General features: G+C 54.0%; 2 protein-coding genes across 4 annotated transcripts in view; one reads left to right on the plus strand and one right to left on the minus strand.

Moving 5' to 3' along the window:
- The window catches only part of Znf12 (zinc finger protein 12), a 20480-nt gene extending 15950 nt beyond the window's left edge, over window positions 1-4530 (plus strand). For all 3 annotated transcript variants that reach the window (XM_021161722.2, XM_021161721.2, XM_021161723.2), the window contains one exon: window positions 658-4530. In XM_021161722.2, coding sequence (XP_021017381.1) covers window positions 658-2480 — 1823 coding nt within the window. In that variant the 3' untranslated portion in view covers window positions 2481-4530. The remainder of the gene's footprint in view (window positions 1-657) is intronic.
- A 3764-nt stretch (window positions 4531-8294) lies between these two features.
- Window positions 8295-26722, minus strand: Znf316 (zinc finger protein 316). Its single transcript, XM_021161717.2, has 7 exons — window positions 26575-26722; window positions 21773-21901; window positions 21099-21448; window positions 20857-20948; window positions 20097-20223; window positions 19589-19702; window positions 8295-12151 (listed from the first exon to the last, which is right to left on the minus strand). The coding sequence occupies exons 3-7, from the start codon at window positions 21418-21420 to the stop codon at window positions 9789-9791; spliced, it is 3018 nt and encodes a 1005-aa protein (XP_021017376.1). The 5' UTR covers window positions 21421-21448; window positions 21773-21901; window positions 26575-26722; the 3' UTR covers window positions 8295-9788.
- Window positions 26723-27190: the final 468 nt, after the last annotated feature.

The following is a 27190-nucleotide window of genomic DNA, read 5'->3' on the forward strand; positions in this document are numbered from 1 at the left end:
AAAAAAAAAAAAAAAAAAAAAAAAAAAAGAAAAAAGTTTATGTGTAAAACTTACGTGACATTATTGTGGGATGGAAACTCAAAATAGCATGGAAGGATGCAGAATAGAGACAATGCTCAGCTTGTCAGTGTGTCAGCCATGTCCAGAGATGTGGCTCAGCATGCGTGTGGTTAGCCATGTCCAGAGATATGGCTCAGCGTGCGTGTGGTCAGCCACACCAAGATGCTAATGTCTCTCCCAGTGTGAAGTGATACAGGGAGCAGTGCTTGTCGGCGTCAACCGAGGCCCTGTTTCCATGTATCTTGTTCTCTTTCTTGTGCAATGGTGCTCCTGGCTGGCTGTCCCTGGAAGGCTCTCCCTGTTTGCTGAGATTTCTTCCGTAGGCCTTTTTTCCAGCATTGCATTTACCAGTTATCGCTCTGGGTCTGTGAACAAAATACTCCAAAGCAGCCTGTATCCAAGGTGCTGGGCTTCATCCGGTTACTCTCCTTCCCCGCCAACGGGATCTGTCCATGTTATTCCAAAAGAATAAGCAGAGTGAGCTAGCCTTAGCAGTGCTGTGAGGCTAGACACCAGATGCGAGGCCCTGTGTCAGTCTCAGGCCGTGCCTTACATAGGCAAATATGCAGACATTCATTCACTTCTGCCTCTTTTCAGATGAGATCCGGCACATGAGCAGGCTGATGGAGGAAGACCAGGGAGGTGAAGAGAACCAGACAAGTTCAGCTGTGTTCAGCTACAGAAGCCGGGCTGATGCCTCTAGTAAGGCCACTGATGGAGAAACAAAGCCCTTTCCCTCACAGAAGGCCCTCCCTCAGTGCAACTCCTGTGAGAAGAGCCTGATGTGTGTCTCAGCGTTCATCCGAAGCGACGGAAGCTATGCAAAACTGAGGCCCAATGTGTGTGCCGGGTGTGGGAAGCCCCTCCCCTGCAGCAAGCCGGAGGAAACACAACCTGGAGGTGAGTCTTACGAATTTAGTGAGGATGGAGATGAGGACCCTCTCGGTGAAGAAGGCGTTTATCGGAAGGGTCACTTTTTGGAGAAGCCCTTTGAATACGTTGAGTGCCAGAAATCCTTCCCCAAGGGCACCGTGTTTCTTAATCACCTGGAAGAGGAGCCCTGCGACTGGAATGACTCTGAGGTCGCTTTCCTGCAGCCGTCAGACCTCAGTGCCCACCAGGATTCTCTCATGGAAATGAAGCCCTACGAGTGCCAGCAGTGTGGGAAGTCCTTCTGCAAAAAGTCCAAGTTCATCATCCATCAGAGGACTCACACAGGAGAGAAGCCCTTCAAGTGCAGTCAGTGTGGGAAGTCCTTCTGCCAGAAGGGCACCCTCACCGTCCACCAGAGGACGCACACCGGGGAGAAGCCCTACGAGTGCACTGAGTGCGGAAAGACCTTCTACCAGAAGCTGCACCTCATTCAGCACCAGAGGACCCATTCGGGCGAGAAGCCCTACAAGTGTGGCTACTGCGGGAAGTCCTTCTGCCAGAAGACGCACCTCACTCAGCACCAGAGGACGCACTCGGGAGAGAGGCCCTATGTTTGTCACGACTGTGGCAAGACGTTCTCTCAGAAGTCAGCCCTCAATGACCACCAGAAGATCCACACGGGCGTCAAACTCTACAAGTGCAGCGAGTGTGGCAAGTGCTTCTGCCGCAAGTCCACGCTCACAACCCACATGCGGACGCACACGGGCGAGAAGCCATACGAATGCAACGAGTGCGGCAAGTTCTTCTCCAGGCTGTCGTACCTCACCGTGCATTACAGAACCCACTCGGGGGAGAAGCCCTACGAGTGTACGGAGTGCGGGAAGACCTTCTACCTGAACTCGGCCCTTATGAGACACCAGAGGGTGCACACGGGGGAGAAGCCTTACGAGTGTAACGAGTGTGGGAAATTATTCTCGCAGCTGTCCTACCTCACCGTGCATCACAGAACTCACTCAGGAGTGAAGCCCTATGAGTGTAGCGAGTGTGGAAAGACCTTCTACCAGAATTCAGCCCTCTGTAGACACCGGAGAATTCACAGAGGGGAGAAGCCCTACGAATGCTACATCTGTGGCAAGTTCTTTTCTCAGATGTCTTACCTCACGATCCATCACAGAATTCACTCAGGGGAGAAGCCCTACGAGTGCCACGAGTGCGGGAAGTCCTTCTGCCAGAACTCAGCCCTCAACAGACACCAGCGCACACACACGGGAGAAAAAGCCTACGAGTGTTACGAGTGTGGGAAATGCTTCTCCCAGATGTCGTATCTCACTATCCACCACAGGATCCACTCGGGAGAGAAGCCCTTCGAGTGTAACGAGTGTGGGAAAGCCTTCTCTCGGATGTCGTACCTCACTGTGCATCACAGGACCCACTCAGGAGAGAAGCCCTATGAATGTATGGAGTGCGGGAAGAAATTCTACCACAAGTCCGCGTTCAATAGCCATCAGAGAACTCACAGGAGAGGGAGCGGGAATGGGGTTGGTTGATGTGGGACGGCTCCTTTAAAGCCACACTCAACCCTCTCAGTGAGCTAGAAACTCCGGTCTGCAGCTGAGCCCTGCTGTATGTGGCCCCAGGTACCCATAGGCTCCGTCTCTGAGGAAAAAGGGTTTCTCTGTGCTGAATGTGTACAGAATATTTTTTGCCTTTCTTCCCTAAGTAGTACAATATAACAGCTCTTCATACAATATAACAGCTCTTTATACTGCGTTTATATGGTATTAAGTGTCATAGATATTCTAGAGGCGAGTTAAAGTACATAGGGTGTGCACAGTCACAATGTCATCTTACATAGGGGCTTAATCTGCAGAGGTTGGTGTCCCGCTGGTCTCAGAACCACACTCGGGCATACCAAAGGATACCTCTGTCAGAGAGCTCACACAAATAAGCACGAGCAAGTCTGTGAGAGATAGATTCATCAGAAACCCACAGGGCAGGAAGCACAGTTGTGAGAAGAGCACACAGCAGGCTACACAGGAGTCAGAATGTATAAATCCGTCTCAGCATAACTTAAACTGCTCATCAGGGAACTGACTCGACTGAAGGAGCTGGGGAAGCACACTCCTTTGGCAACTGCTAACACTAAAGGACATTTCTGTAAAAATTAAAAGAAGAGGGGCTGGAGAGATGGCTCAGCGGTTAAGAGCACTGACTGCTTTTCTTTCCAGAGGTCCTGAGTTCAAATCCCAGCACCCACATGGTGGCTCACAACCATCTGTAATGGGATCTGATGCCCTCTTCTGGTGTGTCTGAAGAAAGCTACAGTGTACTCATATACATAACATAAATACATTTTTTAAAAAATTAAAAGTAATACTTTGCTAGAAATAAGTACCCTCTATAACTGCAGGATGTAAAGTTGCCAGTCTGGTTAGCTGAGTTTGCCACACTAAACTGGTAAGTGATTCCCTAGGGGCACAGGGCTTGGGGTCTCTTGGTTTTGTTTCAGTAGCCATCACAGAAGTCTCGCGTTCTGTTTTAATCACATTTGGAAAAGTGCTGTGTTGTTACTTTGTAACGTCTGGGGAGCTTACCCACTCTAAGGAAGGTCCTCACCCTGTTACTATGTTCATATGCACTGTCACTGAAGTTACGAACTATGCTTTTTCTCATATTCTTCCTTGGGTTTTCAAATGCATTGGGTCATTGGCACAGGATTCTGTCCTCTGTAAAGAAGCCAGGTTTTCCCCCTCCCCCAACTATAGCAAAGATGGAATGTATCTATAAAATAGAAGACTCTGAATAGATCATTTTAAACTAAGCCAGAAGTCTGTAAAGGTAAGAAATAGCCTTAGCACTCCCTGTACTCTGTGACAACAAAGAACTAGACTTAGGATGTTGTCATTTCTACACACCATTGGCTCGCTTGTCTCCCGAGGATGCTTACGCGTGTGTAGAACTCAATGGCTGGGTAGCGCGGTACGTGCTGTGGTTACGACCGTGCTCTGTTCTCCTGTCCCTCGGAAGTGAGCACACACACAGCGGACTGGGGCACACTTCACCCAGTGCCTTCTGCCGCTCCCTCTTTGTCTTCCGTACGTCGTCTGAGTGCGTTCTTCCTTAGATGATGGGACGCAACTCCAGGGAAGTTTTCATTGTGGGGTGAGCCTTTCTCAGAATCTTGGACCCAAATCCAGAGAGTTCAAAAAGGTCATTTCTTGAAAGGGTCTCTCTCCTCAAAGCAGCAGAACCTTAGTGAACATAACCTTGTCTGGATGCGGTGCCTGGTGATGACTGCCAACCGTGTATATCGTGTAGTCATGACAACAGAAAGTCGGAATGACGTCACAGAGCCACTCCGTGTCTGGACTGTGGGTTTTGTTTTTTGTTTTTCTAAGAGACTGTTTCTAAACCAGGTGACTTCGGGACATTCTGTTAATAACAACAGGACAGCCTGGTGCCGCATTACACTCTGTAGGAGTTATGCAATTCAGAAGTGGAATTTAGGTAAATCATTTATTTTGATGTGTCAATAGAGAGATTTATTGTCTGTAAATTTGGATGTAAATAATCTGAGCATTGAAAATGAACTTGAAACAATTGTGTACGCTTCCTTAAGCTGTCATCAGCCTGTAAGATGGTTTTCGAATGTGCTCATATGTGCACATGTATGCATGTGTGTGGATGCCCCAGGACAACTTCAAGTGTACTTTGGGTGCTGTCTCCGTTGTTTGCTGTAAAATGGTCGCACTGGCATTGTGTCAGGAGCCACCTGTATGCAGCTTCCCATCATCGTGGGCCCCTCAAGTGTCCAGCCTTCATACATGGGACCTGGGGGTGGAACCCAAGTACTGGTCCTCGCTCAGCAGACAGCGGCCCATCCGCCACCCACGATGGTATCGGCACTTTCCACATGGGTTCTGGGAATCAAGCGCAGGTCCTCAGGATGGCGAGGCAAGCACTCTGCCCACTGAGCCCTTGTTTTGCCTTGTTTGAGATACAGGTGTCGCTTTGCAGCCCTGATAGGCCTTGAACTCATGGTTGTAATCCTGCCTTAACCACAAGTGTGAGAGTGCAAATGTGAGCCACCAGTCTGACCCATGTCACTTTGGAAACTGACAACTCGAGGTTTCCTCCATTTCCTAACATGGGACGTTTATTTGGGGTAGTTTAGCTCGCACATGCCTTTATTGCTTACATTATTTGCTGATGTGTGATGTGAGGTAAGGATCTGATTTTGTTCACTTTCAGATAATCCTCCTGATGGCCCATATCTTTTGAACCATTTGTCCACTATACAAAATGTCACATCTTTCATGTATGAGACTCAGCACCCTGCACCTCCCATGGCCTTGTAAAATTGTGAGTTTCTGCAAGTCTGATAGGTGGTTTAGTTTGGGGTTGAAACAAAAAAATTGATAGCGTATTTGTTGAAATGATATCTACAGCAAGGCGTGGTGGTGTATGCCTGTAATCCCAACACTTGGAAGACAGAGGCAAGATGAGTGGGCCAGTCAGCCTGAAGTAGATAGCCACATACATAGAGGTCTTGCTTCGTAAGGCCTTTCCTCTCTATACAGCCTTTTAGAGAAACATATTCAAGGTGTTGGACAGATGGCTCAGTAGATGTTCTTGCTATGCAAACGTGAAATCCAAGTTTAACCCCCAGTAACTCCTGGGGCAGGGAGGCAGGAGGATCACTAGCCTGCCAGCAATTTGGTGAGAAACCCTGTCTCAAAAAAAAAAAAAAAAAAAAAGGTGAAGCTGGACATGGTGGCTGTGTGCCTTTAATCCCAGCACTTGGGAGGCAGAGGAAGGTAGATCTCTGTGAGTTCAAAGCCAGCCTGGACTACAAAGCGAGTTCCAGGCTACACAGAGAAACTGCCTCAAAAAACCAAAAAAGGAAAGGGAGGGAGGGAGGGAAGTGTGGAGAGTGACTGCAGAAGACATCTACACTTGATCTTAGCCAAAAGGCCGAGAAGCGATTGCAGAAGACATCCAACGCCAGCCTCAATCCTGTAAACACGTGCACACATGCAAACATGTTCATATACATCCACGGTTTTTAAATTTCTTCTGTGTGAGTGTATGTCTGTGTAGCATGTATGTCAGAAGAGGGGTCAGATCCCTATAACTGGAGGTACTGTGCCACAGAGCTGCTGGGAACTGCAGCTGGTTCTTCTAAGAGTGATCAGTGCTTGCTTCCCAAGCCATCGAACCAGCCCCACATATTTAAAACAAACAGACAAATTAACAAACAAAAAAGCAAACAAACCAAGAGACACATGTTATAATTGTAACAGGTGAAATGAGAAATACGTCTGAAATGGGGAAAGTAGATAGGAACACGGATGATTTAATTTAGCATAACTTGTTCTGTTGCTTCCATTTCCTGTATGGGTGCTCTGTCTGTATGTCTGTGTGCCACATACGTTCCCCATGTCTTCATAGGCCAAAAAAGGATGTCAGGTCCCCTGGGACCAAAGTCTTGTGAGCTGCCATCAGTTCATCTGGAAGAGCAGCCAGTGTTGTTGACTGCTGAGCCCTCTCTGCTGTCCCCTGTTGTTGAGACTTCGTTTAGAACTTGAGATCCTCCAACTGTTGCTTTCCAAAGTATTAGGATGTAGACATGGTGGGGAAAAGCCAGTTGTAGCACAGTATCTAAAGCACGTTGTTAACCTGAACCGATTCCATATAGATGTGCGTGTGCCCAGGATCCTGGGTACTGGGTACTGGGTACTGGGTACTGGGTACTGGGTAGAATGAGTTTTGTCAGGGAGATGAAGGTGAACTTGGTGTCTCACACTGCTAGAGCTCCTTGGGTTTTGTTTCTTTGTTTTAAGATTTATTTATTTATGTGAGTACACTGTAGCTGTTTTCTGACACCCGAGAAGAGGGCATCCGATCCCATTACACCCATTACAGAGGTTGTGAGCCACCATGTGGTTGCTGGGAACTGTACTCAGGACCTTTGAACGAGCAGCCAGTGCTCTTAACCACTGAGCCATCTCTCCAGCCCCCACTGCTGGAGTTCTTACAATTCATATCTAACTTATAACCTGAGGGGAAATGATGAACAAGAAAGAGAAACTTATTTGAATCTAAAACTATTAAATAATTAGAGGAGAGGAGAGAGAGAGAGAAGGAAGGCAGTGTCTAAAGAGACAAGTGAAAAAAAAAGTACAAAGGCTGAGAAAACAGGGTCATTGGGATGAAAATGGAGGCTGAGGGAGGGAATGGCCAGGCTCAGTCCTCCAAATGTCACCCTTAGTTGGTCACATTTCACAGGTCACTGGGGCTCCTTCCTCCTTGAGAATAAAGAGAATTTTTCCCCTAATCATAGGATTGACACAACACAAAAAAACTCCAGCTGCAGTCAATGGTGACCTTTATCACCGGATTGCTTGGCCTTTCAGTAGACTAAGATCTGTGGTCACCAATTTTTTTTTCTCTTTTCTTTCTTTCTTTCTTTTTTTTTTTCTCTTTGAGACAGGGTTTCTCTGTATAGCTCTGGCTGTCCTGGGACTCACTCTGTAGACCAGGCTGGCCTTGAACTCAGAAATTCACCTGCCTCTGCCTCCTGAGTGCTAGGATTAAAGGCATGTGCCACCACTGCCCGGCTGTGGTCACCCATCTTTATGTCTTAATAAGCACCTGCCTCCTGGAAGTCTGGGTTATTTTTGAGGTAGGGGCTCTATGTAGCCAAGGCTGGCCTCAAACCCATGGAGTTGAAAAGAATGGTAAATTCCCCAATCCTGACTCCATCTCCCAGATGCTGGGGTAACATGTGTATGTCACCATGGAGTTCTGGGGATGGAAAGTGGGAATACCACGCAAACTGTACCAACTGAGCTGCATCCCCTGCCCGGCCTGTTCGTTGTTTTAATGGAGATGCCAGTTTCCTTTATCCCCATGTCTCAAATCATATTTGCATATTTCTTTCAAACCCATTGGGAAAAGATCAGCTGGAAGACTAAGAAAAGCCAGTTTAAAGGGAGTTGTTTGGGAACTCTGGTGGTGGTCACGCCTCCGTGGAGCTGGAGTAGGCAAGCCACTGAGCATTGGAGTCCCTGAGAAAAGGGCAGGGCAGGCCAGGGGTCGGCATTCCCAGAAAGGAGACGAGGCCCTCTCTCTGAACCTGGAAGGTTAGCCAGTCACAGTCACGCCCCATGTGTGTTGTTCCAAATTCATGGCAGTGTGAGGTATCCCAGTAAGATGTGGTGGACACAGGCCCAATCCATGATGCCAGAATCGATTCTGGTTTCTCAAAGGGGGAAATGTCAGAAAGGAGATGGGCCTTCCAGAGTGAGTGTCGCTAATAGGCACCAAGGTGGGGCAAAAGTAGAGTCCAGTCCCCAAGCTTGTTTCTCCGTCTTTATTAAAGCTAGGTCCTCCTGACCACAGCAGAGTGGGCAGGGTGGAAACGACTGGAGACTATGAGGGATGGGTGGCACCCTCCCGGACCACCCTGCCCTGGCTTGATCTGAAGCTCATGTCCCAGAAGATGTGGAAAGAGATTACGAGGGACAGATATCCACTGCTGAACAACGAGGACCCATGTCTTCCTCCCCACTCGACAGCACAGGTCAGGCTAAGTTCTGTCCGTCACCACCCAGGCTCTCTTCCCACCCATGGACTACCCACCCAGCACCTAGCAGCCTGCCTGTTAGCTCTTGGGCCCCAAGGTCATGTCTATGCTACAAGAAAGGATCTAGGTCTAAAAGGGAATGCAGTTGGGTGGAAATCTCACTTCTCTAGTCCCCAGTCACACTGGCCCAGAATTCATGGAGGGTGGGAGGGGCTCCTGTGAGCCACACCACAGGTGCCAACAGTCAGGGCTGGAAAGTTAGCTGTCCACTGTAAGGGGCCTTGCATAGTAAGGCGCTGTGAGCTCAGCTCCACGGGGGTCCTTTATGTGGAGCCCCACCCAGGGCAGAAACCTGCTCCTAATGTAGGGTGATTACAGAGGCTGTGTGAAGAGGTTTGCAGAGGATGTTGGGCCCTTTTTACAGGACGAGCGGGAAGATTCCCCGGACCCACCCCAATGCTGTGGAAAGGCTGACTGCGCACAGGGCTCCACAGCCACCTGCTCCAGGGGAGGGATCTGCTAGGAAATGAAAGTGAGAACAGTGTCTATAGGAGCCCACACCAGGCACCCCAAAGATGTCCATGTGTGCTACTTACAGCCACTAGAGAACAAACTGAGAGAGGATAGTAATACCAAAGTCCATGTGGTGGCCAGCGCTTGCCAGACCTGTTTAGAGGTTGGAGTGAGGATTTCCAAAGAATAAGGCTTCCAACTCCCCAGGGTCCTGGACAATATCTGCGACCTGGCTACGCATTTGGTATCTTGCTTTTTCAACTCCTCCCACACTCTTCGGGTCATATAAGAGATGGGAATAAATACCTACAGGCGACAGAACAAAAACTTACCCCGTTCGTACCTCTATCTCCCCCAAAACCTACTGAGGTTCCTGCCTGCCTTGAACTAGGTTCTGAACACTTACTGGACTCACTCAAATGACAGGAAGACGGTCCCCAAATCTCCCAAGGAGAATGAGTAGAGGCCAAACCCACCAAGAAACCCAAATGCACCAGAGAGCCCGGTGACAGACTCCTAAGCAGCGGGGCTCTACGGCACCTGAACCGGATCCGTGATGAACTAATAGGCCTTGCCCGCCATCCCACCACCCCTGCACCACAGATCGAGGGATGGGTCGGTCTTGGTCAGGGTGGCGGCCCGTGCGCACCCAAGCGAAATCTGAAGCTTGAGGCGGGAGAGACCCGAGCACCCAAGAGTGGGAATCCTCAGCCCGCCAAAGAGCTGGAGGACACGCCGCGCTTCTTCGACGGGCTCACAGGATGCTCTCCTCGTAGCTGCCGGAGGGCCCGGCGAACGCCGCAGGATCGGAGCCGAAGCTGGTTCCTCCCGCGAACTCGAGCAGCGTTCCGGAGCCCGAGCCCGAGCCCGGTGGGGGCAGAGGCGGCGTGGCCTTGGCAGGCGCCTGGGCCTTGGTGGAGGAGGTGTGCGCCGGCGCGCCGCCCGGCCCGCGGTGCGTCTTCATGTGCGTGAGGAGGTGCGAGCTCTGCGAGAAGCGCCGGCCGCAGTTGGAGCACAGGTACGGCCGCTCCCCCGTGTGCGTGCGCTGGTGCGTCACGAGCACCGATCGCTGAGAGAAACGCTTGCCGCACTCTGGGCAGGGGAAGGGCCGCTCGCCCGTGTGGCCCCGCCGGTGCTTGGCGAGGTTGGAGCGCTGCGCGAAGCCGCGGCCGCAGTCAGCGCAGCGGAACGGCTTCTCGCCCGTGTGCGTGCGTCGGTGCCGCTTGAAGTCCGAGCTGTGGCCGAAGCCCTTGCCGCAGTCCGGGCAGCGGTGCGGCTTCTCCTCGGCGTGCGCCCACTGGTGCCGCGTGAGCGCGGCGCTCTGGCCGAAGCGCCGGCCGCACTCGGCGCACGCGTAGGGCCGCTCGCCCGTGTGCGCGCGCCCGTGCGCCGTGAGGTGTGCGCGCCGGCTGAAGCCCGCCCCGCACACGCCGCACACGAACGGTTTCTCGCCGGTGTGGCCGCGCACGTGCGCCGCTAGGTGCGAGCCGCGGGCGAAGCGAGCGCCGCACTCCGGGCACGGGAAGGGCCGTTCGCCCGTGTGCGTGCGCCGGTGGCGCGCCAGGTGCGAGCCGTACACGAAGCTCTTGCCGCAGTCGGCGCAGCGGTGCGGCCGCTCGCCCGCGTGGTAGCGCTGGTGCTTGGCCAGCGCCGCGCGCCGCCCGAACGTCTTGCCGCAGTCGGAGCAGATCCACGGGCTCTCCTCCTCCGCCAGCGCCGCAGGCGCGGGCTCCGACAGCAACGAGCGGACGGCGGGCGCGAATGCTCGCAGGCCACCATCCACCCCGGCGCCGGGGCCCACGCTGCGGAACGGGTCGCAGGCCAACCCCATGCCTTGCAGGGAAAGCGGGGAGCCCAGGGGGCCGGGCAGATGGCGTCCATCGGCTTGCAGCCGTTCGGAGAACTCGGGAAACCCCAGCATGGGGAAACCGTCCGGATGCAGCCAGGACTTGGGATGCATGGGGAAGTGGAAGCCGAACGGATGCGAGGAAGGCCCTTCGCCCTCAGCCAGGCCGTTGCCCATCTCACGGAACCGCCTGTCTGGTTCAGGGTCCTTCTTGCTGTCCGGGACAGTCGCCTCTGCCGCCGGAGCGACCACCACCTGCTCGTCCTGTCTGGCTTCAGCCTCGGTGTCTCCATCTGCCACACCAGCCTCGGGCTCTTCAGTCTCTGCGGGCGCGGCCTCCAGTTCCTCGGGTTCCGCCGTGGCTACAGTCGCGACTGCCATCTCCACCTCATTGGGAGCCATCCCCACCTCGTGGGGAGCCATCCGCGCGCCATCGCCGCTGCTGGGTTCCGTGCAGCCGCCACTGCGCCGGTGACGCTGGAAGTCGGCGCGCAGGCGGAAGGCCTGGCCGCAGTCCGGACAGCAGTGAGGACGATCAGCGGTGTGCACAGCCTGGTGGCGGGCGAGCGCTGAGCTCTGGCTGAAGCTACGGCCGCAGTGTAGGCACGGGTAGGGCCTCTCGCCGGTGTGCGTGCGCTGATGGGTCACCAAGTAGGAGCGCCGCCCGAAGCCCGCGCCGCAGAAGACGCAGCGGTAGGGCCGCTCGCCGGTGTGGATGCGCCGGTGCGTGACCAGGTGCGACTTGTAGACGAAGCGCTTGCCGCAGTCTGGGCACGGGAAGGGCTTCTCGCCGGTATGAGTGCGCTGGTGGATGGCCAGGTGCGAGCGGTACACAAAGCCCTTGCCGCACTCGTCGCAGCCGAAGGGCTTGACCGCTGCGTGATAGCGCTGGTGCTTGGCCAGGCGGGAACGGTGCGGAAACACTTTGCCGCACACATCGCAAGTGGTCTCCGGACATCCGATGGGGACAGCCACTGCGGGAAATGCCCAGGGCACCAGAAAGTTCTCCCCGGGCTCCCGGCCAGACAGGAAATGTTTTGCTTCAGCCTCCTCCGCCAGGATACCGAGACTGCCTGGGTTGGGTCCCCAACCTTCTGGAGTCTGCACTGAATCCGAGTCGTCGGGACCCCAAGTCCCAGGCACATCCCCCACTCCATAGGCAGCAGACCATAGCCCCGGGGGCTCATTCTCCTCCTCAGCCATCTCAGCAAGGAAGTCCTCGTCATCTTCCTCCTCGTGGTCCTCTATGTCATCGTTCCAGAACCAGGCTCCTGAGGGTGAAAAGAGAAAAGGGTGATGGCAGGGAAACAGGCCTACATGGCAGCCAGATCCTGAAATCGTTAGAACAGACTCAGGTGTGGTGCATGCCACAGCCAACACTGGGCAGCTCCACAGCAGGAAAGCTGCTGGCCTCCCACCAGTTAGGAACTTCATGGAGGCCAGGAAAGATGGGGTTCCCCTAGGGCTTTCCAGTCTGTGGAGGATAGGAGACTGCACAGTAGGTAGTTTATCAGCAGGTTCCTGTGTGCAGGAAAAGCACTGGAGGGGAAACCTGCAGCCCTGCAGTCCCCAAACATGGCACACAGCCTGGAGGACGCCCTCTGTAAAGCCCACCTTCAGCATTTCTCCTCTACTTGTCTTTACCAGTGGCTAGCGAGTTAGTGTCCTACTTTACCAGTGGCTAGCGAGTTAGCTCCTTTCTATAGCAGAAACACAAATGGCTAGCCAGGGAGAACCATGTGGGCGCTCACCTTAGAGAGTCCCCAGGAGGTGTGCATGTGGGTTCATGAGTTCCTCCCTGTTACAGGTCACCCCTAGGCTTCATTTTCCTGAACTCTCCATTTGTGAAACTCAGGGGCAGCTTCGAGGGTGCGTGTATTGTGATTCCCACCGAGATGCACAGCCTAACGCACCCTACTGCCCTTCCTGAGAACTGTGGGCTCTAGAATCAAGTCTGTAGGATCACCTTGATCATGAAATGAACCTGTTGACAACGCACCCAGGAGACACAGCACTTTGAGGTGTTCAGAGCATCTCTCTGTGTGTGTGTGTGTGAGAGAGAGAGAGAGAGAGAGAGAGAGAGCGCGCACACACACCGTTCATCATATCCACCTCAGATGTCAGCAACTGGAAGGGTGGAGCTCTTGCAGGTAGGGCACTAAAAGCCAACTACCCACTTAATTCTGAGGGCAAAGGTCTGGCCCATTTAGACTGCCACTGGCCTGGGTGAGCTGGGACCACAGAAGCCAGAGACTGGGCCAAGAAGTCTCAAAACCAGGGCTGGCTTCTAATGTCAAGTACCCCATCATCAGCCCTGGTTGTGCATTCTAGCTGTCATTCACAGTACCACACACATGAAGCCACTGAGAGCTGCGAGGACTTAAGCATGCTGTCTGTATGGCAAGGAAATGGGTTCATTTTTCCTTCGTCTGCAACACCGTTATGGTAATACACAATTTAGACGCTTTAAATGGAAATATCTGTAAAACCGAGTTTACCTCCAGCTGCCAATATGGCCACCAGAGTAATGAAAAGCGGCCGGCCCTGTGTCCATGACTGGCAGGGAGAGCCCCTGTTGCTGGCTGGATGTCCTTCTCTGTTCAGCCACAACTTCCCAAACCTGGGAAGGCAGGAACAGTCGTGGGGCAGGGAGAAGCTGGCCACAGTCGGATCAGAAGGCCTTCCCTAGGCTGTGGTGAGAGGCTTTAGTGTTTAACAGAGCCCAGTAGGGCAGGGAAGCCAATGCAGAGTAACAGATACAATCCCTGGATTTCTGAGCCAGTCTGCAACGCTCCAGGAACCTCGTCCTGGCAAGAGCTGGGAGGGTGGGCAGGGACTTCTCTAGAGTCTGGGAATGGTGAGCCCCTGCACCCTGCTCCGCTACACACAGCTCTGTAGGGTGGACAGCCTGAGAGAGGCCTGGGGGGGGTCTCACTGCTCCCTCAGGTTGGCAGTGACCACCGCAGAGCAAGCATGAGGCCTGCACTGCGCTCAGTGATGTGCAGAGGCCACCCCTTAGCCCTGGGGAAGTCAGAGTTGGCTCTACCGCAAGCTGATACCTCAGGAAGCTACTGGGACAGGAGAACCCCAAGAGAGACCAGCTTTGATCCCCCATTTCCTGCTTCAGAGTGTGCTCAGAGCCATCTCCAGTAACAGCCACTCCAGGAGCAGACATCACACAAAGCCGGTCTCTGTAAGTCTCAGGTGAGGATACACATGCCTGCTGTGAGACTTTAAGCCTGGGGTTATGGTGTGTCCCTTAACAGTTGGAAGGCAGTGGGGAGGGCAGCAGGGTGACCTTGAGGGCCAAACCCAGACCCACAGAGTAGTAAAGTGGGGGTGGGGCTGCCTCCACCTAACATTTGCTCCTCTAAGGATCTGACCGTAGGTGAAGGGTGATGAGGCAGGCCTTCAGGAAGACACAGGGGCGCACAGCCCACTGTCTAGCCAAATTATATAGTATGGCCACAAGGTAAGGGAAGAGAGGAGCCAGTGGAGGGGAACACAAGCCCAGGGCCAAGGTAGTAAGTTGAGACCCTCAGGACTGAGGGCTCTTACCAGTATCCCCCATCTCTGCAAATGTCACTGGGTCACGGCCTCTTTGTCATAGCGGCTGGTGGTATGAGCCTTACAGGTTTGGGGATTTACAAGCCCCAAACTACTTATTCCACTGAACTGCACCCCAGGGGCTGTCCCATGGCACATGCCTCCAGTCTTCTGCATTTTCAGAGGACTGCATGGGCCAGGCTGGGCCCTTCACCTAGATCTTTTACCCTAGGGACCCTGAGCGACCAGTCCCTTCCAAAGCTACAGGGTGTGGCACTGGTGGTCTTGGAGGCAGCCTGACATCAGTTGTAGAGAACCATTGATGCTGACAAGGTATTGCAGGCACAGAGGTCCCCAGTCAAGTTGCCATTTTCCTCCCATTAACAATCTGTTATCCTGATGTCCCCAAATAAGATCTGTACCTGCCTCATGCCACCTGCCCCCATCTCCAATTGGAGATGAGCTCAGAGAAAGTTCCTTCCCTTATTGGGGACAGTCCCCAAGGGAGGAGGCATACCCAAATGGTGTGGAAGTCTATAGATACTGGCAGCCTCACTGCGGGCTGCCTGGGAGGCATCTGAACTACAGCCTGGGAAGGCAGCCAGCTCCGCTAACTGACATCTGCCCTGCAAGCCAAGCTGTGGACAAGCTAATGGGTCTGGAGCAGGCAGCCCTTCTCTGGGGATGGGCACTGGGTTGCCCTCCCACTGCTGGTGAGCAGCCATTCTTTGGACCTAGGCCCTAGTGTTAACTGGAGCTGGGTCTGCTCCTGTATACCTTTGTCCCAGGGATTTGGGCAGAATAAGCATTCCCTCATCCCATCAGAGCATCCGTCCAGCACCTGGACACCTGTCCACCCCTTTGCTCTAGGTGCTAAGCCAGCCTCTCTGCCGAAGTCCCCTCAGCTCTTCCCTCCCTCTGCACCCAGACCAGGTACCTGGGTAACGACAGGATCCCAGAGCCTTGGGCGCCCGGCCAGGACTAGAGGACTCTCCTCTCCAGGTTCCCTCCAGGGCACGGCTAAGTGAAACCCCACCAAGAGACCCTCTGCAGCAGCAGTTCTCAGCGTCCCTAATGTCAGGACCCTTTACTACAGCTGCTCGTGTTGTGGAGACCCCCATTGATAGAATTATTTCATTGTGACTTCATGAGGAGTTTTGCTGTGGTCATGAATCATAGTGTGAATACCTGATGCACAAGGATATCTGATATTCGACCCTGAAGAGGTCTCCACCACAGGATGAGAACCTTTGCTTTCAAGTCACCCTATCTGTGGCCAGACTCCGCCTGCCATGGTGTTCATGCACTGCCCCTGGCCAAGAGACCTCTCCCCTGTGGCTCTCCCAAACCTGTGCTCATTTCCACTTAGCTGAACTGAGCACTAGGTAACAGAGTTGCTGGGTCTGCCCAGATGGATACCAGCTGTCCCCAGGGTGTCAGTGTGGGTCACATGAGGGGCTCCAGACACGCCCCACTCCCCACCACAGCTGTGCTTGCTTGCTAGTTCTGGATTCTCAATGCTTGTTTGTTTGTTTGTTTGTTTGTTTTTCAAAACAGGGTTTCTCTGTGTAGTCCTGGATGTCCTGGAACTCACTCTGTAGACCAGTCTGATCTCAAACTGAGAGGCACCTGCCTCTGCCTCTGCCTCTGCCTCTGCCTCTGCCTCTGCCTCTGCCTCTGCCTCTGCCTCTGCCTCTGCCTCTGCCTCTGCCTCTGCCTCTGCCTCTGCCTCTGCCTCTGCCTCTGCCTCTGCCTCTGCCTCTGCCTCTGCCTCTGCCTCTGCCTCTGCCTCTGCCTCTGCCTCCTGAGTGCTGGAATTAAAGGCGTGGCCACCACCGCCCAGCTTCTCGATGCTTCTGTAGTTCCTGCATCTTACTGTTTAAACTGGTCCCGTCTTGGGTGTTGTATTTCCTGTCTATACTTCACTTCCTGAAATGGGCTGGGAAGATGGGAAGTCCCGGCACTCCACACAAGTACAAACCCCCGAGTTCAGATCCCAGCACGTGTTCTTGAATAGGGAAGGCCATGGAACATGGATAGAATCCTCCTGCTCAATGGCCAGCCAGCCTAGTCATGAAGCCCCAGATCCCATCAAGAACCGGTCTCAACAAGGCAGACAGCTCCGGTTGTTGACTTCTGGCCTCCACGCACACCTGCACACATGCACATTCAAGAAAGGAAAGTGGGCAGAAGCCTCAACAGAGGGAGTGGAACTTGCCCTTACAGGGCCAGTTCTGCTCCAGCCAACACAGCCTCTGGAGTGCCAGGGAAGGAAGCAGCGAGGATCTGTCTCAGGGCATAAGGCCAGGCAGACACAGAGAACCGGGGCAGCAGCCACTCAGGGCCTGCCTTCTCCAGTCAGACTGGAAGCAGGAAATGGTTGAGCCTGGAGCAGGGGTCTCTCCAGGACCATGTGGGGTGCGCATACGGACCAAGGGCCCTGGGATGGACCATGTCGGGTGTGCATATGGACCAAGGGCCCTGGGATGGACCATGTCGGGTGTGCATACGGACCAAGGGCCCTGGGATGGACCATGTAGGGTGTGCATACCGACCAAGGGCCCTGGGAGGGAAGCTGGGTGAGGATGAGCTTGTGTGGATGATGTAGGAGTGAAGGGTTGAAGGTGGTGACCAGGGTTGCTGGGATGCCTAGAGACCAGGCTGAAGGGCAGGGGGACTCTTGAGTATCACATACAAAGTGGCAACACCTGAGAGAAGGAACGTGGCCAGGTGCCCACACGTCATGTACAGCTGAACTCACAAGGGATAGAGGAGAGAACATTAGAGTCTTGTCTTGCAAGACTAATTTAGAAGTCCCAGATGGCCAGCCTAGGGACAGACTCAGCCAGTCTCAGTTCCCAGCTGGCACTGCTGGGCAGAGGCAATAAAAAGAGAAAAAGGGAGGCAGACAATGAGCCACTCACTGTCCTCAGAGGGAAGAAGACCTGAGGGCTTCACTAAGCCAGAGCTCCTCCCTGATCCTGCCATCACGCCTGGATCCCTTCTGGGCAGTCATGTGACACATCAGACACGCCCTGGGGGCTGAGGGATAGCTCTATGAGTAAAGTGTTCACCATGCAAGCATGAGGACCAGAGTTCAAATCCCTAGTGCCAATGACAAGCCAGGCACAGTGCATGAGCCTAGCCACTAACCCTGTGGAGAGACAGGAGAGTCCCAGAGAGCCCACCAGCCAGCCAGCAGGTCCTGTGAGTGTGAGTCGGACACACACCCGGTTGCCAATGAGGTGGAAGCTGAGGACTGGTGCCCGAGGTTGTCCTCTGACCCCACATAGGATTTCTTTTTTTCTAGAGACATGGTGTCACTTGGTAGCCCTGGCTGGCATCAAACCCAAGCATATTCATCTGCCTTTGCCTTTGAGTGCTGGGCTTAAAGGCACCCACACACCAAGTGCTGGGCTTAAAGGCACCCACACACCAAGCTTGAGATAAAAAGGCTTTAAAACGGTGGTTTTCTACCTGTGAGTTGTGACCCTTGAGGGTCAAACAACTGTCTCACAGGGGTTGCTTATGACCACTGGAAAACACAGATTCATAACAGTAGCAGAATTATAGTTACGAAGTAGCAACGGAAATAATTTTATGGTTGTGGTCACCACAACATGAGGGTTGCAGCATTGGGAAAGTTGGGAACCACTATTTAAAAAATGGTCATTGCTGGGTGATGGTGGCACACGCCTTTAATCCCAGCACTTGGGAGGCAGAGGCAGGTGGATTTCTGAGTTGGAGGCCAGCCTGGTCTACAAAGTGAGTTCCAGGACANAAAAAAAAAAAAAAAAAAAAAAATTCATGGATCCTTTGCCAACTGATAACTCTGCAGAAAGGGCTGTGCTGAAAGACATCTCAGGCCACCAGCCCCAACACCATGGCTTGCCACGGATAGCACAGAGGCGCTGACCCAGTTAACCGGATCCTCCAATTAAAGAGTTAAAGAGCCTCCAATTCCCATCCAGGTGCATAGCTATGTGGCACCTGTGACCTGGTGTCACCTGCATTGAAAAGGGCCAGACTCTTCCCCTGGACCCCTCAAGGGAATGGCACACAAGGGCACCCCTCCAACCGACACTCAAGAGGCTGATCAGTGTTGTCCCGCTCTCTCTAAGTGGTTTTTCTAGACGTACCCATGAATAGAACGCACCTCCCACTTGGGCCCTCAAGAACACTACCTATTTCGGGGCTTCATCTGGAAGAAGGCTGGATTCCTTGCTGCCTCTCAGCTGGTGTGAGGACTCACAGGCATGTTACCAGAGTGAGGTTTCCTGTTTTCTCGTTTTAAAATACATCTATGATAACTCCACCCTCAGCTGATGACACCCTAGCCCCCAGAGAGAGACACCTTTCAGACAAGGGTCTCCATCACTCCAATGTCCTCATGAGGCTCACAGAACCCATGGCATATTCCATGTGACTAGGAGCCAGCATGCTCAGGTTGGAATCTACAGGTTTAGTTCAGACTATTCTCCGTATGAATAATGTGCGGCTTAGGGAGTTGAACAGGCAGAGCCTGAGCCAGTGCAGGGCAGGGGGGCGGGGGGAGGAAGGGCACTAGCATGGCGGCACACACTGGAGGGACAGAGATAGGCAGATCCCTGGAGTTCACGGGCCAGCCAGCCTCGTCAGTTGGTGAGCCTCCAATAGGAGTGGGGCTCTCTCTCAGAAAACCCAAGCTGGATGGTTTCAGAGGAAGGGGAGAGACTGAGGGGTACCCTTATGCAGAAATGGCCAGATGGGTGGGCAAGCCAGAAAACCGGGTAGTCCAAGTGTGGAAACCACTCTGACAATTTGGTAGGTTTCTGTGCCAGTTTGTCAACACCACTCATTTATAAAGGAAGAAGCAAAACACAAACCAACCAACCAACCCTCTCAGACCCCTAAGGTTCTCTAAGGACATACACTAGCCCTTAGACCTCTGTGAAGCTGGGCCATGAGGACTTGGGAGCTGACAGCAGGGGCCAACACACAGCAGCCTCCCTGCCTCCTCACGGCCACTCCACACGCCAACACATCAGCATTAATTGCATCAGGGAGGCAGAGAGACCACGAACAGGTCTGCTGAGCACTCTCCTTGGTAAAGGCTAACTTGGGCGGGCACAGCTCTGAGCAATGATGCTAGCAGAACCCCCCAAGGCGTGTGTCTCACTCACCCGTGTAGACACCAGTGACGACATCTCCCTCCTCCGGATGGGGGCCATCTTCAACCCAAGGTTCTTCTCCTTGTTCGAGGTGGAAGATCAGATCTGGCTTAGGGATTGGGTATCCTGCCCAGGAGGACAGATGGCAGCTGCAGGGGTGGCTGTCCCCAATGGGGTCAAAGCCATCCCTGTCCACACTCAAATCCTCTGCTCTCTGCCCTTCCCGCCCCCTATGCTCGGAGATCCAACCGTCCACCCCTGCAAGCCTTGCTTCCATACCCAGCTCTCCTTCCACACCCACCCCATACACCTTCGCCATCAGGATACCCACACTTTCCGCTCCTACCCAGAGGAGCTGCTTCCGAGGCTGTACGGTTGAGAGGCCGGTGGACCAACAGCTTCACAGCATGTCTCTGCCTACTTCAGACCCCCTGCACCCAGAGGCCAAAATGGGCTGACTTCTCCAAAACCCTGAGCCCTCTGTGCCCTCACAGCAGACTGCCTTGGGGGCCTTCCTTACCCAAGGAGACCAGGATCCCATAGTTCTCCTGCATTACTTCCCGGTACAGATCCCGCTGGTCCACACCCAGCCTCTCCCACTCCTCCAAAGAGAAGTACACGGCCACATCTTCAAAAGTCACCAGGCCCTAAGGAACACAGAGCCACAGGAGAGAGGCTGAAGGGATGCCCTGCCTCCAACACCCATTTGAAATTAGGTCAGAAAACACGGCGGGGATGTAGCCCAGTAAGTACCCCATCACTGATGGAACTACACATGCCCAGATGGTACTGCAGTCTCTCAGACCTCGCCTATCCAGAGAGGAGAACCTCAGATGCAGAGAGGGCAGAGGCCCTCGGTAGCCTCATGCCCCTTCTCTGTCACATCAACCCCTCCCAGCAAACACCTTGGCTAGGGTTAGGATGAATAGGTGGTACCAACCAAACTGAGTGTGGGTGCTGACGTCTGACCTAACAGCAGGAAAACAGACCCCAGGAAGGGGACAGTCATTCTAGAAGACCCCAACCTGACTGGGAGTGAGGGTGGGGCAGCCATGACTTCCACAGTTGAGTGGGCGATAGCTAGAGTGCTCGAGACAACATGATGGCCTGGGAAGGGACAGGGACCAGGGGGGACCACATAAACCCTGGGCCTGGAACCTGAAGCCTTGTCCTCACTGGAGAAGCACCACCCATAGAGGGCTCGAGACCTCAGGTATAAGGTCACTGAAGACAGAAAGGCTGACCAGTGCCCTCAGCTGCATATGCAGAAAGCAGCTCACCTGGGTCAGGAAATGATCCTCATCTTCCTCTTCCTCTTCTTCCTCCACATCTTCATCCTGAGTAGTGGGAGACACCCGGGAGGTCTGTAGGGCTAAAAGGAAGACTGCTTAGAGCCAGTGGTACCTGGCTGGCAAGCAGGATGGGGCTCCTGGTTCCTCCCACACTTCAGATCCGGGCCCAGTCCCACCTTCATGGCCCCAGCCATTCAGCCTCCACAGCAGCAGCAGGGTCCCATTCTTACCTTTTCCTTGAAGAACTGGTGCCTTGGCATGACCACCATTGCTATGCCGCTCCTGGGTCCCTAAGCTCAGAGTCTGCTCCTCTGCCAGGACCTCCTCCACATCACCACCATCACCATCATCACCTCCACCATTGTCTGCTGAGTTGGCCTCCACCTCTACCTCCGCCACCTCCTGCACCGGTGTGGCCACTTCTTCTACTACTACCTCTTCTTCCTCTTCTTCCTCCTCCTCCTCCTCGGGGTCAGCATCACATTCTGACCCATCTCCCGCTGGCTCCAGCTGGGTAGCTGGGGAGTCTGGAGCAGTCTGAAGGGCAGCCATCGTCCCTGGGAGAGAGCCTCCGTATGGCCTGAAACACAGAGGCACTTTGCACGGGAGGCCACAAGAGCTGAGGGGGGACTGAGCTCTGTCTGCCTTCTCAGGCTGTGCAACTGGCATGCCCAGAAACACCACCTAAGGCGCTCCCTCCTCCCCACCAGCCTCTGGGACATGACTTCTGTTCTCTCACCAGCAGCCATGTGTCTAACGGGAGCTCCAACCAGTTCCTGGGTGAGTCACCCAGGACCAGGAGCATGGAATGCAGCCAACAGAGCCCCAGGGATCCATGTTTCCTGAAGGGTGAGTGTAATCTACAAAGGGCAGCCTGTCCCACACAGAAAGCAGAGAGGCTTACCCAGCCCTTGGTGCACATGGACCAGGCCGGGCCCCGAGGACTGTCGACTACAAGGACTTATGCGGCTTGGGGGGTGCAGGAAGGCTCTTGTTTTCGTCTCTTTGAGGGAACAAGCTCTCAGAACCCCTTCTGTAAGTCAAGGGCGAGACAGGGAGGGCCATGAGCATGCATTACTCCTTCCCAGCCACATAGATGGAGTCTGGCTCATCACCGGACCAGCAATGGTGACACGTGATATGACACTCCTTCCCGCTGGAGGATCAGAGAATAAACATGGATGAATGTCAACACCTTAGGGGCCTACAGGGTCCTGCTTCCCCACTGATGCCACAGACTTAGTTTAGCTGCGCCTGGCCTGGAGCCTAAAGCCACCGGTTTAATGAGATAGGAGCGGAGGTCCTACAGCCACTAAAATGTTCCTTGCCTACCAAAAAAAAAAAAAAAAAACAAAACAAAACCAACCAACAGCCCAGTGGCACTCCAGGGTGGGGCAGCTGTGTTTGCTTTTTTTATGTTTTTGTGGTTGGTGTTTAATTTGTGGAGTAGTGATGCATTGTCATGCCAAACGTGGAGATTGAACTACAACTCCCATGAATCAGTTCTCCCCTACCACAGGGGTCTCAGGGGTCAGACTCAGGTCATGAAGCTTGACAGCAGGTGCCATTAGCTGTTGAGCCATTTCACCAGCCCCTGGGGTTTTCATGAATTCATTCCTATGTCTCTTTTCACCACCCTGCCACCCAGTACCTGTCCTGTAAGTATCTCAGATTTCAATGGGACTATTTTGCAAAGCAAGGCAGGCCACCCATGCATGCTGAGTTCCAAAAAGATCCTGAAATGCCAGGCCACAGCAGACACTGGAGCCACCGCCAGCAGACAGCATTGCCTCGGGGTGCTTAAAAGCAGACTGTGGCAGGTAAAGATGCCCAGGGCCATGAGAACAGTCTGACCACTGGGCTTCGTATTCCCATGGGCACACGTGAGCAACCTGCTTAGGCTGGGCTCACCTCTATCCCATCCCTTCTGTTCAGACATCTTTAAAACCTATGCTCTAGGGGCTGGAAAGATGGCTCAGCAGTTTGGAGCACTGGCTGCTCTTCTAGAGGACCTGAGTTCAATTCCCAGCACCCGCATGGTGGCGCACAGCCATCTCTAACTCTAGTGTTGGGGATCCCATCCCCTTTTCTCTTCTCTGTGGGCACCAGACATACAGACATATGTGGAGGCAAGACACTTGCACATACATTGTTTTTAATTAAAATCTAGACTTTGGTACTGGGGAGGTGGCTCAGTCACATGCTTGCTTCACATGTGTGACAACCTGACTTCATTCTTTAGAATGTAAAAGCTAGGCCTGAGGTACATGCCAGTAATCCCAGTACTGTGAAGACAGAGACAGGAGGTTCCATGGGATTTGCCAGCCAGCCGAGGTGGCCAACTCAGTGATAGACGCTGTCTCAAAAACCCTACGGTGGACAGCAATTGAAGACATCTACCATTGACTTCAGGCCTCCACACACATTGTTCAAACACACACACTCTCTCTCTCTCACACACACAGAGAGAGAGAGAGAGAGAGAGAGAGAGAGAGAGACAGAGACAGAGACAGAGACAGAGACAGAGAGAGAGAGAGCAATCAAAACAAAAGGAAATGAACCCCACCCCATATCTCAGTAGCTAGGACTCTCTGATCATCCCTACTGGCACCAACCACCACACCCCTGCCCCCAAACCCACAGGCTAGGACTCTTGACATCTGAAAGTCCCCTTTGTCTTGTTCCCTGAGCACTATAGATTTAAAAGCACCTGTCTCAAAGATTGAGGCTACAAAACTAGGCCTAAGAGAAGCGCCCACGCCTTCCAGGGCTCTTTGGTACTGGAAGACTCCTGAAGGGTAAGAACACAAGCCTGCCTTATGCTGTCCTGGCCAGTACCCAGGGGCACTGAGAACACTATGGGAGCGATTTCCCAACCACCACCTACCTCATACCTAGAGAAGGACTTACTCAGGCCTAAGGCTATAGAGTCATGCTGAGCCCAGACACCCACAGAACTAATGCCTGTCTGGCCACCACCTTGGCCAGCGACTTCAGACATCCTGAAGCTTAGACTGCTGTATGCAAGGGCCCAAGGAAAGATGGAGGCTGGATCTGGGGAGGTAACTCAAGTGTTTGCCACACTAGCATGGAGACCTGAATTCAATCCTCTAGCTGGAGGGAGGGGGACGGAGGCGGGGCGATGCAGAACATGGTGCTATCTACCTATAAACCAAGCCCTGGGCTGTGCTGGCCAGGCAATCTGAATTGGTAAGCTCAGGGTTCAAAGAGACACTGCCTCAAATAATAGGATGAAGAGTGACCAAGGAAGACAGCTATGCTGACCTGTTATCTACATGCACACTGTATGTACCTGCATGCACATATGCACACACAAAACTGTGTACATATGTTGCACACAAAGAGGAGGAAGAGGGGGCAGCCCACCTTGGCTACATCTCTTCCCAGGCCGCATGCACATTTTCTTTACTGAAGAATATTCAACTGAGGGATGATAAAGAGTCCCAATTTCTTCCCCCTCATTCCTAGCCCAGACACACAGTAGCCACTCCAGTACTTATTAAAGACAGGTCCAGAGATCTACAGTTAATGACATGGATAGTGGAATTTTAAAAAAATATTTGTGAGGACACAACTGTCACACTCCACAATAGGCTGGCCACAGATTGAGGGAAGGGTACACCAAACTAAAACCCACCCCAGAAGTCATGAAGAGTCTCTGTCACCAGAGAGGACAGTGGATAAAATGGAGTCTGTGCACCAGTCCTGTGATGGTTACTGTTGCACACTTGACAGGATCTGAAGTTACAGAAGAGAAGATGCCTCTGGGATGTCTGTGAGGGAGTGGCTAGATTAGGTTAACTGAGGTGGGAAGATCTACCCTAAACGTGGGCAGCACCATCCCCTAGGCTGGGGCGCTGCTGTGAATGAGAAGGAGAGAGCAGGCTGAGCCCCAGCATCAGTCTCTCTGCTTCCTGACTGTGGATGCTGCGGGTGTGAGGAGCTGCCCCCTGCTGTGGCCTCCGTGTCTCTCCCACCGTGATGGGCTGTACCTTTCAACTGTGAGCCCAAGCAAATACATCCTCCCTTGAGTTGCTTGTTAGGACAGAGCAAGAAGGGAAAAAGAGAGAGGGGGGAAAAAAAGCCTATTAAAAGCCTCTAGCTGGGCAGTGGTGGCGCACTTGGGAGGCAGAGGCAGGCGGGTTTCTGAGTTCAAGGCCAGCCTGGTCTACAGAGTGAGTTCCAGGACAGCCTGGGCTACACAGAGAAACCCTGTCTTGGGGGTGGGGATGGGGGAATAAAAAGCCATGAGAAGACAGGGAGACAGGGCAGAAGCCAAGAAAAGCCTGATGCTCCAGGTGCTCTGACCCAGGACTCAGAACAGAAGCTCTGAAAACCAGTCTGACCAGGAGAAGGTCAGTTCATACTCTTGCAACTCAGGCCCTGGGGGTTCCCCTCCTCCTGGGATATTCTTAGCCCCACTCCTGCCAATCAGTCCCTAGAACGCCTTTCTGCTCCATTCTCCTTAACCTCTCATCCTGGATTAGAATGCAGTGTCAAGTTCACGGCTTCATCAGGCAAAAATCACTGTGTCACTTCAACACATCTTTCCACTCAAGTCCTGAGCCTAGGGCACAGCGCTGCAGACACTCAGAACGGGGTGCAGCACTGTCCATAGAAGGGAGTGTGCAGAGGCACAATCGTAAAGTTTAAAAGTTAGGAACTCCAGAAAAGTCCCAAATCCAGGGGATCCACGTAAAGGAGCATGTTTGCATGGGGTCACGCTTGCACGTGCGCACTTGTGGCTAGTTGCCTTCATTCCCGTTCAGTAGCCCCACTGACTTAAGACCCTTTTTTGTCCAGAATGTCTTTCCCTGTTCACTACACTCCTCACCATCTGCCCAGTTTCCGGAGCCCCTATTCTCCAGGGTTGCTCCCTGGAGGTCATCCACGACCCCCCAGAGCAGGCTCCTCAACCAGGCCAGCTAGCCCCCTGGCCCAGCCAGTGACAGAACCAAAACAAAATGCCAATGCCACCCACCCAGGCTGAGCAGGTGGGCTGATCCTCGCTGGTACCTGCACCTCCTCCCTCCCTTCTTGTGTCCACATAATGCACCCTAGATTCTGCCAACGCGTTCCACCACCCATCTTGGGGGCAACAGATTTAGCAGAGAGCAGTCCAGCCAGCCTCCATTTACAGATGAAGCAGGCTAGGCCACGGCCCCTCAATGTCACAAAGCTGGCTGTAGGGCTCCAGGACTCTCTCTTCTTCCTCCCTCTGGGGGATGGGGGGAGGGTACCTAGCTTCCACTTCGCCCTAGGGCGGGAGTAGTGACAGCCCTCCTTGGAAGGTGTCTCTCTAGGGGGCGGGGGCGGCTCCGGCTCAGCTCCCGCCCCTAAGCTGGAGAAGGCGGCGCTAGCACCCTGCAAAGGTGCAGTGCACGACGTCCCCGGCCCGCCCCCTCCCACGCTGGAGTCTGTACCCCTCTAGGGTGTTAAGCCATCCCTGACGTGCCGCGCAGGCCCAGGTCGGTATTGGGGGGATCTAGGGGCCTGGAAGATCTAGCTCGTGCAGCTGCAGCTCCGACCCCACCAAGGACGGGCCCTGCAGTCCCGCGATCTCCCCACGGACGCCCGAGGCCTCCAGCTCTCGAGCATCCATGACGGCCAGCCTTGCCGCCGCCACCGCCCCCAGCGCGCGCGTCCCGCCCGCGCGCACCTGCCGCATCCGCGCGCCCCACTCACCGCGCGCGCGCCCGGGCCCGGCCAAGCCGGAGCGAGACACGGACTCGTGGGGGGTGGGGGGCTGTGACCACCGGGGACTCCCCCCCGCACTACACAAAGTGACGGCCGCGAGCTGCGCGACAGCGGAGGAGGCGGCGGCGCGTGGGCACCGGAAGTGCCGCCCGCCGGCCCCGCCTTGTCCGCGCCCACGAGGGGGGCACTTCCGGTCATGGGGCGTCCCGGAGCTCTGGATGTAGACAGGGAGCTGCTGCGTCGCACCCCCATATGCATGGAGGATGGTTATAGCTACCCACAATGAGCACCCCCGCATTATCTGCTCCTCTACGTTTCAAGGGACCCCTGCCCACGACGTCCAGCCCCAGCGAGCATCTCTTCTCGCCAGACGACAGCCTAGGTCTACCTTTGCGCGTGCCAGGACGTGTCGGGAGCCCGTCCTCCTGTCCACCGGACCCTCCCTGGATCTCATGATGGTGGAGAAGGGTAGTGACCCTCTGTGGGTATTCAGGCAGCGCTTGTCTGACCCTGACATGGGCAAGGGTGTGGCTGGGAGATTGATCTGTTCTGGCTTTACTTGTGTGTGCAGGGTGTGGCAGACAGAGGGGCAGCCTATTCAAGG

This window comes from Mus caroli, chromosome 5, assembly GCF_900094665.2.
Source record: "Mus caroli chromosome 5, CAROLI_EIJ_v1.1, whole genome shotgun sequence".
Taxonomy (NCBI): Eukaryota; Metazoa; Chordata; class Mammalia; order Rodentia; family Muridae; genus Mus; species Mus caroli.

Bases quoted from the DNA above. Each gene is read 5' to 3' on its own strand.
- Znf316 (XM_021161717.2), bottom strand. From the start codon at position 21,420: ATGGCTGCCCTTCAGACTGCTCCAGACTCCCCAGCTACCCAGCTGGAG. The intron at 20,224-20,856 runs GTGAGCTGCTTT...TGTGTTCCTTAG, and splicing joins AGGATCATTTCCTGACCCAG to GGCCTGGTGACTTTTGAAGA. The intron at 12,152-19,588 runs GTGAGTGAGACA...TTTCACCCTCAG, and splicing joins CGTCACTGGTGTCTACACGG to GAGCCTGGTTCTGGAACGAT.